This window comes from Bombina bombina, chromosome 4 (genome assembly GCF_027579735.1).
Source record: "Bombina bombina isolate aBomBom1 chromosome 4, aBomBom1.pri, whole genome shotgun sequence".
Lineage (NCBI taxonomy): Eukaryota > Metazoa > Chordata > Amphibia > Anura > Bombinatoridae > Bombina > Bombina bombina.
The window spans coordinates 107,783,654-107,794,097 of record NC_069502.1 but is presented as its reverse complement, the minus strand read 5'-3'; the positions used below and the strand labels follow the sequence as shown (position 1 = coordinate 107,794,097).

Genomic DNA, 10,444 nt, shown 5'->3' with positions numbered 1-10,444 from the left:
TTATAATCCTGCAGGGCAGCCAAGCCATAAACTCACAGCTCTGTTAGAGAGGCGCTGCAGCAATGTTTGTGCACACTTTGATCAACAGGCTGTTTAGATTTATTTGTCGAGGTGACAAATACAATTGCCTCGCTAACGGCTCCCATCAGAATAACCACCATGCAGTCCCTTGACCTGTACATACACACAGCTAGCCTTGGAAGTCCCTGACTGCGCCTTAGATAGTACAGGAATTACTATGTCAGCTTTGTTTTGCCGAGCTCAGCAAATTCACCGCGCACTCGGAGGCTAACAGTTCTTTTAGAGAGGTGCTGCAGCAGCTGCACTGATCAATGTCTTTGAACACTTTGATAAAACTGGCTGCTCAGATTTATTTGCCAAGGTGACTATCCATGTTTAGTGCGTGGTGCATTTGCTGAGCTTGGCAAAACAAAGCTGACAGAGTAATTCCTAGTAGGCAGCAGTGACTGCGTGCCCTCCAAGATGATAGAACCGGTCGCAATGGCGACCATTGCCCCCTCTATAGTTACGCCCCTGACTACAGCAATAACTTACTAACTTACCTTCCTCTCTCCCCATTCAATCCAACCTAAATGCCTCTTCCAGGCTAATCCACCTTTCCTGTATCTGCTGCCCCTCTCTGTGAGTCCCTTCACTGGCAAGTTATTCATGGCAGATTTAAATTCAAAATTCTCACCCTGACCTACAAAGTCCTTACCAACAGCGCTCCCCACCACCTGTCCTCACTAATCAACAAATATACGCCAGCCCATCCCCTAAGGTCCAACATTGACCTGCTCATTGCATCTTCTATTGTCACCTCTTCCCACACTAGTCTTCAGGACTTCTCTTGTGTGGCACCAACCAACTGAAATGCAATGCTACATGCTGTCAGACTTTCCCCTTATCTGTCCTCCTTTAAATACTTCCTAAATACATTTTTGTTCAAGGAAGCCTATCACCCAACTCAGTAACAAATGAATTCCACATAATATTTGCCCTCATCCAACTCTGTACTAACATCATTCTCACCCTTGCAATACTCACCTCCTGTTTCTCACCCAACTATCCTAGATTGTTCCCACGGGAATAGAGCCCTATATTGGTGGATGAATTTATCCACCAATCAGCAAGGACAACCCAGGTTGTTCACCAAAAATGGGCCGGCATCTAAACTTACATTCTTGCATTTCAAATAAAGATACCAAGAGAATTAAGAAAATTTGATAATAGGAGTAAATTAGAAATTTGCTTAAAATTTCATGCTCAATCTGAATCACAAAATAAAAATTTTGGGTACAGTGTCCCTTTAATATACCAATCCCAAAATCCAAAAGCAAGAGCAAGGTGTGGATAAAAGTTGCTGTGCTCTTTTGTATTTTAAATTGCTTGTAAATAAAGTACCATCTTTTACCAACATACATTAAAGAGCCTGGTTAGAAGTAGAAGCTTTAGTTGACCAATGTCTTAAAGGGACAGTAAACATTTTGTTTTTATAAGACACTACTGTTGTTAAAGACAGCTTTATACAAGAAGGCAACAGATCACAATAGTATATTGCGGTTTGATAGTGCACATACATCTCCTTTATTGAAGTTGTTATCAAGGAATCAATTACTCTGTGTCTATAAAATTGTGTCAGATGAAGAGCGCCCTCTTGTGGTATAAATAAGTGGAGAAATTGTGTTGTGAATATGGCATGATTAAGGGAGCAATTCTGAAACTTGCCTATGTACTGTATGTATAACCTTCAATACATTTTTGAATAGACTCTGGTACTGCTACATCTTTGACACATTTGGGTTTTTTAACCAGTCTTTAGGCCTCTCCAACAGGCCAGATTTTCTGGATTACCTTGAGTGAGAGTAGTTTAATAACCATGTTTACTAATTAGCTTAAACTTTCACTTTTGCTCAATTCAGATATCCTAAAAATCTGGCCTGTTAGAGAGTCCTGAGGACAGGTTTCAAAACACCTGCTTTAAATAGCTTTTCTCTTAAACATTGTCATTGTTTTGTTCCTTGTCATGCTTTTTTTTATTTAATTTTTACAAATATCTTTTTATTCCTTTTGCATGTATTATTGTAGGTGTCTAGTCATTTTAACCCCTAACTGCTTTTCCATTTCCACCTCTGTGCTGAGCAGTTTTGGAGTACAGACCGGATGGCAACCATAAGGCCAATGGACAACATTTATTTCCCAAGTAACCACGGGGGGGTGGGGGGGGGGCATGATTAGTTCTGAAAATGCCCCCCCCCCGCCTTGAAATACACTTTTTCACTTACTTTAGCCAAATATGATGTAAAAAACGATTGTGGTTTCATAAGAGTAAACTATGGAAAAAAGAGTAATGATTGATATATTTGTAAGATAACCAGTTATCTGACATTTTTGTATTGCTTTAAAGTTACATTAAAAATGAATAAGTTCTTAAGTACTCATTATCTTATTTTTTCTCTAGGGAACCAACGTTGTTCTTATGTTGGCATCTGCATTAAAAGACAAGACTTACTTTAAAAAACCAGATGAGTTTTATCCTCAACACTTTCTTGGCGCTGAAGGAAATTTTGTGAAAAATGAAGCATTTATGCCTTTTTTAGCAGGTAGTAAAATAACCCTTGAAGACATGTTTTTAAATGACATGGAATGGATAGTTCTTTTTTGTAATATGCACTGTCATACATTGAAAGACAGTGGTCCTTTAGCTACACTTACAGAACTTAAAGGGACATGAAACACAATTTTTTTCTTTCATGATTCAGATACAAAATGCAATTTTACACAACTTTACAATTTAGTTCTATCATCTAATTTCCTTAATTCTTTTGGTATCCTTTGTTGAAGAAGCACCAGTGCACTACTGGGAGCTAGCCGAATGCACTGGGTTAGCCAATAAAATGAGGCATATATGTTCAGCCACCAATCAGCACCTCTTGAGTCTACCTAGATATCTTTTCCAAAAAATTATATCGAGAGAACAAAACAAATTAGATATTAGAAGTAAATTGGAAAGTTGTTCAAAATCACATGCTCTATCTGAATCATGAAAGAAAAAAAAAATGTGTTTTATGTCCCTTTAATTCTACTGTCATATGATTTTTTGCAGAAAAAGTCTCTATTTAGCATGGGCAATAAACTAACTGCAGTTATTATAGCTGTCTACTAGCAACACTTCAAAGGAAAATCTGCTCCTTTGCCTTACTGTAGAGACCAATGCCCCCTTTTGGGGCAGTGACAGGAAGTAATGGACCCTTCACAAATAAACTGGGAAAAAAAGAAATAATCTGTAAAATCATAATGATTTCTATTAAGTATAAACCACTGTTTAGCACTTTTTTCATTACAACAAAGAAACAGACTGTTTTATATCCTTTAAAGTTTAACATTGGGTTATTACAACCACAAAAACACCTTTTAGCATCTTTTTTATGATTTCTCCAGTTTCTGTTTTAACAGCTAAAACACGTGTGCAGTAGCGCTAGCTACTCATTTAACTTTATTTAAGTGTAAGCTGCTGACACTTTGATCAACAGGCTGTTTAGATTTATTTGTCGAGGTGACAAATACAATTGCCTCGCTAACGGCTCCCATCAGAATAACCACCATGCAGTCCCTTGACCTGTACATACACACAGCTAGCCTTGGAAGTCCCTGACTGCGCCTTAGATAGTACAGGAATTACTATGTCAGCTTTGTTTTGCCGAGCTCAGCAAATTCACCACGCACTGGGAGGCTAACAGTTCTTTTAGAGAGGTGCTGCAGCAGCTGCACTGATCAATGTCTTTGAACACTTTGATAAAACTGGCTGCTCAGATTTATTTGCCAAGGTGACTATCCATGTTTAGTGCGTGGTGCATTTGCTGAGCTTGGCAAAACAAAGCTGACAGAGTAATTCCTAGTAGGCAGCAGTGACTGCGTGCCCTCCAAGATGATAGAACCGGTCGCAATGGCGACCATTGCCCCCTCTATAGTTACGCCCCTGACTACAGCAATAACTTACTAACTTACCTTCCTCTCTCCCCATTCAATCCAACCTAAATGCCTCTTCCAGGCTAATCCACCTTTCCTGTATCTGCTGCCCCTCTCTGTGAGTCCCTTCACTGGCAAGTTATTCATGGCAGATTTAAATTCAAAATTCTCACCCTGACCTACAAAGTCCTTACCAACAGCGCTCCCCACCACCTGTCCTCACTAATCAACAAATATATGCCAGCCCATCCCCTAAGGTCCAACATTGACCTGCTCATTGCATCTTCTATTGTCACCTCTTCCCACACTAGTCTTCAGGACTTCTCTTGTGTGGCACCAACCAACTGAAATGCAATGCTACATGCTGTCAGACTTTCCCCTTATCTGTCCTCCTTTAAATACTTCCTAAATACATTTTTGTTCAAGGAAGCCTATCACCCAACTCAGTAACAAATGAATTCCACATAATATTTGCCCTCATCCAACTCTGTACTAACATCATTCTCACCCTTGCAATACTCACCTCCTGTTTCTCACCCAACTATCCTAGATTGTTCCCACGGGAATAGAGCCCTATATTGGTGGATGAATTTATCCACCAATCAGCAAGGACAACCCAGGTTGTTCACCAAAAATGGGCCGGCATCTAAACTTACATTCTTGCATTTCAAATAAAGATACCAAGAGAATTAAGAAAATTTGATAATAGGAGTAAATTAGAAATTTGCTTAAAATTTCATGCTCAATCTGAATCACAAAATAAAAATTTTGGGTACAGTGTCCCTTTAATATACCAATCCCAAAATCCAAAAGCAAGAGCAAGGTGTGGATAAAAGTTGCTGTGCTCTTTTGTATTTTAAATTGCTTGTAAATAAAGTACCATCTTTTACCAACATACATTAAAGAGCCTGGTTAGAAGTAGAAGCTTTAGTTGACCAATGTCTTAAAGGGACAGTAAACATTTTGTTTTTATAAGACACTACTGTTGTTAAAGACAGCTTTATACAAGAAGGCAACAGATCACAATAGTATATTGCGGTTTGATAGTGCACATACATCTCCTTTATTGAAGTTGTTATCAAGGAATCAATTACTCCGTGTCTATAAAATTGTGTCAGATGAAGAGCGCCCTCTTGTGGTATAAATAAGTGGAGAAATTGTGTTGTGAATATGGCATGATTAAGGGAGCAATTCTGAAACTTGCCTATGTACTGTATGTATAACCTTCAATACATTTTTGAATAGACTCTGGTACTGCTACATCTTTGACACATTTGGGTTTTTTTAACCAGTCTTTAGGCCTCTCCAACAGGCCAGATTTTCTGGATTACCTTGAGTGAGAGTAGTTTAATAACCATGTTTACTAATTAGCTTAAACTTTCACTTTTGCTCAATTCAGATATCCTAAAAATCTGGCCTGTTAGAGAGTCCTGAGGACAGGTTTCAAAACACCTGCTTTAAATAGCTTTTCTCTTAAACATTGTCATTGTTTTGTTCCTTGTCATGCTTTTTTTATTTAATTTTTACAAATATCTTTTTATTCCTTTTGCATGTATTATTGTAGGTGTCTAGTCATTTTAACCCCTAACTGCTTTTCCATTTCCACCTCTGTGCTGAGCAGTTTTGGAGTACAGACCGGATGGCAACCATAAGGCCAATGGACAACATTTATTTCCCAAGTAAGCACAGGGGGGTGGGGGGGGGGGCATGATTAGTTCTGAAAATGCCCCCCCCCCCTGCCTTGAAATACACTTTTTCACTTACTTTAGCCAAATATGATGTAAAAAAACGATTGTGGTTTCATAAGAGTAAACTATGGAAAAAAGAGTAATGATTGATATATTTGTAAGATAACCAGTTATCTGACATTTTTGTATTGCTTTAAAGTTACATTAAAAATGAATAAGTTCTTAAGTACTCATTATCTTATTTTTTCTCTAGGGAACCAACGTTGTTCTTATGTTGGCATCTGCATTAAAAGACAAGACTTACTTTAAAAAACCAGATGAGTTTTATCCTCAACACTTTCTTGGCGCTGAAGGAAATTTTGTGAAAAATGAAGCATTTATGCCTTTTTTAGCAGGTAGTAAAATAACCCTTGAAGACATGTTTTTAAATGACATGGAATGGATAGTTCTTTTTTGTAATATGCACTGTCATACATTGAAAGACAGTGGTCCTTTAGCTACACTTACAGAACTTAAAGGGACATGAAACACAATTTTTTTCTTTCATGATTCAGATACAAAATACAATTTTACACAACTTTACAATTTAGTTCTATCATCTAATTTCCTTAATTCTTTTGGTATCCTTTGTTGAAGAAGCACCAGTGCACTACTGGGAGCTAGCCGAATGCACTGGGTTAGCCAATAAAATGAGGCATATATGTTCAGCCACCAATCAGCACCTCTTGAGTCTACCTAGATATCTTTTCCAAAAAATTATATCGAGAGAACAAAACAAATTAGATATTAGAAGTAAATTGGAAAGTTGTTCAAAATCACATGCTCTATCTGAATCATGAAAGAAAAAAAAAATGTGTTTTATGTCCCTTTAATTCTACTGTCATATGATTTTTTGCAGAAAAAGTCTCTATTTAGCATGGGCAATAAACTAACTGCAGTTATTATAGCTGTCTACTAGCAACACTTCAAAGGAAAATCTGCTCCTTTGCCTTACTGTAGAGACCAATGCCCCCTTTTGGGTCAGTGACAGGAAGTAATGGACCCTTCACAAATAAACTGGGAAAAAAAAAATAAACTGTAAAATCATAATGATTTCTGTATAAACCACTGTTTAGCACTTTTTTCATTACAACAAAGAAACAGACTGTTTTATATCCTTTTAAGTTTAACATTGGGTTATTACAACCACAAAAACACCTTTTAGCATCTTTTTTATGATTTCTCCAGTTTCTGTTTTAACAGCTAAAACACGTGTGCAGTAGCGCTAGCTACTCATTTAACTTTATTTAAGTGTAAGCTGCTGACCTTCTCCAGATGCCATTCCCCATAGTAAATAATTGATGAATGTATTTTTGTTACCAAATAATTTCCAAACAACCCGTGACTAGATATAGGACAAAGTGAAATCATTTTGTTTCTTTGACAAATAATTAATCCGAAGCTCATTTTTTGTCCATTCACATGTCTATTTATAACAACATGCAAATTGATGATACTTTAACTGCACCCATGCTAGAAATAAATCTTATTAGTTAAAGGGACATTCATTGGCGGGGTCAATAAAGGGAAATATGCCTAGGCTTACCAGAAGTCCCACTTTTACTGGGATTGTCCCGGTTTGGAGGCGCTGTCCCAGTGTCCCACCCAGTTGTTCATTCTGTCCCAGTAGGGTTGCCACCTCCAGGTTTCAAATCATGTGTCCGGGTTTCAGACCACCTGAAACCCAGAAACATTATTCAAAATGACTGGACTGTGGCTCTCCAGCATAGTTGGATGCTGGTACTTCGTTACATACAGCCCTGCTTAGCTTAACGTTCGTGTCCTTCAAAGTTTACATTTAGTAATACAAGCTGAGTGAGCAGCATAGGTTTTTTTTTAATTTTGTAGTACCACTTGGTTTATTTTTCTAAGAATTTAACACCCCCCGAACCCCTGGTGACATTGCCGGTAATACACCTTTAGGGGAATCATATGGGTATGAATAGGAAGTACAGACAGGCAGGATTTTTGGCCTGGATCTTGCTTTACTTCATGCAGGATTGCATTTTGGCTATAATCTTCCTGCATTATGGTATAGAGTAGCCTCTTAAACAGCTTTAGCAGGTATGTGTTTCTTTTTTACTTTCATTCAATGTTGTATTTATGCCTTATCAGTATTTGGCTCTGTTCCTTAATTAGACACATAAAACACATATTACACTGCAGATATTAAATTGTGAAATTGATAATTATGAAAGTAATAATTATGCTTGATGTTTGGCATTATTTAGAATCTGAGATTTAGATTAATGATTTATTTGCCATGACAACGTAATGGTGCCTTTTTCACTAGGGGGTGGTGTTATGGTCTATTTAAACTGTGTGATTCACTTGTTTGACTGAGGAAGGGTAGAGTATCCACAAAACATTACACACATAAAAGCTACTACTTTAAAAGGACCGGTAATTGCCACGCCCCCTTGACCACGCACCTGACCACACCCCCACTGGCACCGCACCAGATGGTCCCAGTTTCACCTCTAAAAATTATGGTAAGCCTAAATATGCCCATACAAACACACACACAGATACATTTTGGAGTTACTATATGCTCAACTTTTTTTTTTGGTTGTAATAAAACAAATGTTTTTATCCAGACTCCTAACTTATAAATGCAAATACAGGCGCATATAGTTTTATTTATTATTTAGTGCTTTATTTATTTGATCTTTTGTATTATACAGTTATAAAGAAGAAAAAAAACGTAATCAAAATTAAATACAAAAGAACCAATATATGTTAACCTATACATATAACCCCTAAAACTGCTAACATACCTAAAATATGCAAAATAAACTTTCCTCTATTTCTGCTATTGCCAAAACTTATAACAAACTTTTCCAGTATGTGAGTAGGAGGAAAGAAAGTGTTAACTCAGAGCATAGTGGAATTAATAAATTAATGAGATGCCTTATTCTTTGCTGCTGTTAAAAAGGTAGTGGGAGTGGAAATCCCCCTACATGACTCATATCCCACATGAGGGGTAGTGACCTCATGAAAAACTTTCTGCCATACAGGAAGCTCACTCCCCACACCTGTACAATGCATGTTGGGAACTAGAGTTCAGAACTGCAGTGACACAATACTTAGAGGGTAATTGTGAACTTCAAATTCCAGAATGCTATGTGTTAAAATGCTAAAAGTGCTTTTAATGAATTAATGAGATACCTTATTTTTTGCTGTTAAAAAGGTGGTGGGAGTGGAAATCCCCCTACATGAGGAGGGGGAGTGGCCTCATGCAGATACCCCCCTCCCTTGTAGACACCCATGCGGACATTAGATAACTCAACATTTATGCTATCCATATGAAAATGCAGAATTTAAATATTTTTGCCTTAAAAATGTTAAGTGAAAACTGTTTATTGATCCTGAAATGTATGGCTCATTGGCTGATAGATACTTAATGATAATTCTCAATTCAATAGCTGATTTTTATAATGAGCATTTGTTCCAATCTGCCAATGAGTATTAGCAGAAAGTACCTATCAGCCAATAAGCAAATAGGGGTATGTGTTCGGTTGCTTCAGTAGCATCTAAATAAGAAACGCTTGTGACGTTCAGCTCGTTTCGGAGCAGTATTTATTATTGTGAAACTGCAGCACACTAAGATCTGGATTTACACAGATCTTAGTGTGTTGTAGACATGAGCATTCAGATCCTTCGTTAGGACACGAATGCGGAAGTATGTGCAATTAGGCTCTTTTCAAAGCCAGATTGATTCTTGCGCAAGATCACCACGTTAAGATCAGTGCAAATCAACCCAGATCTTAAAATAGTGATATTGCAGAAGAATCAATCCGGTTCTGAAAAAAGCCTTATTGTGCATACTTTCGTATTCGTGCCCTAACGAAGGATCCAAATGCTCATGTCTAGTGTGTTGCACTTATTCACAAGAATAAATTTAAAAAAGCTACCAAAACATCGGGATGAACACCCCTAGTTTCAAATTTCTACTTCACTTTTCCAACTTACTTAATGCATAATTATTTTTATTTTTTTATTTCTAATGTATGAGATAAACTTATAGTTTCTGTTACACGACCAAAACAAGTATATTAAATATGTACACATTAATATATTTTTTTTCATAGGACGAAGAGTTTGTGCTGGGGAAAATCTAGCCAGAATGGAGCTTTTCCTTTTCTTCACAAGACTGCTGCAAAAATTCACATTCCAACCACCTCCAGGTGATTTGGATGTTGAGCTCACCCCAACAGAAGGGTTTACCAGAGGGCCAAAGCCGTATCAGTTATGCGCTTTGCCATGTACTTAGAATTTGTTAACAATTAGCAAGTTTGTAATCATTTTGTAAAAATGCATACACATTAAGGGCTAGATTACAAGTGGAGAGCTAATTTAATGTACGCCCGTAACGGGGCAAATTTGACTGTTTACGGGCACACGTTAAATAACTAACCAGACCTCTGGTTAATTAAATAAATGTCCCCCAATTTCTCCTAAAATAAGCATCTTTATTTCTTTTTAAAAGGGGTTAAAGTTAGCGGATGTGGGGTGTTAGAAAAATAACGGCACTAAAAGGTGCCTTTACATAGCGGTCTGTGGGGACTGTGTTGAAACTGTAAATATATATATATATATATATGCTTATACAGGTGGCCCTCTTTTTGCGCTGGTTCAATTTGCGCCATTTCAGAATAACGCCCTTTTTTCCAGTCATGTGACTGTTATTGAAAAGCACTGAGAAGCAGTGCATTGATTAAAATAAGGGCAGGCCAGTAGGTGGAGCT

General features: G+C 37.4%; 1 protein-coding gene across 1 annotated transcript; it reads left to right on the top strand.

Annotated features, from left to right (window-relative positions):
- Positions 1-5,838: 5,838 nt before the first annotated feature.
- Positions 5,839-10,135, top strand: LOC128655966 (cytochrome P450 2K6-like). The gene is made up of 2 exons (XM_053709585.1): positions 5,839-6,052; positions 9,788-10,135. Exons 1-2 carry the CDS (start codon positions 5,929-5,931, stop codon positions 9,967-9,969), a joined length of 306 nt encoding a protein of 101 aa, XP_053565560.1. The 5' UTR covers positions 5,839-5,928; the 3' UTR covers positions 9,970-10,135.
- Positions 10,136-10,444: the final 309 nt, after the last annotated feature.

What these genes read in the sequence shown, in the direction of transcription:
- LOC128655966 (XM_053709585.1), top strand. Translation starts at nt 5,929, where the DNA reads ATGTTGGCATCTGCATTAAAAGACAAGACTTACTTTAAAAAACCAGAT. An exon ending in ATTTATGCCTTTTTTAGCAG is followed by an intron (nt 6,053 to 9,787) that starts GTAGTAAAATAA and finishes TTTTTTTCATAG; the next exon opens with GACGAAGAGTTTGTGCTGGG.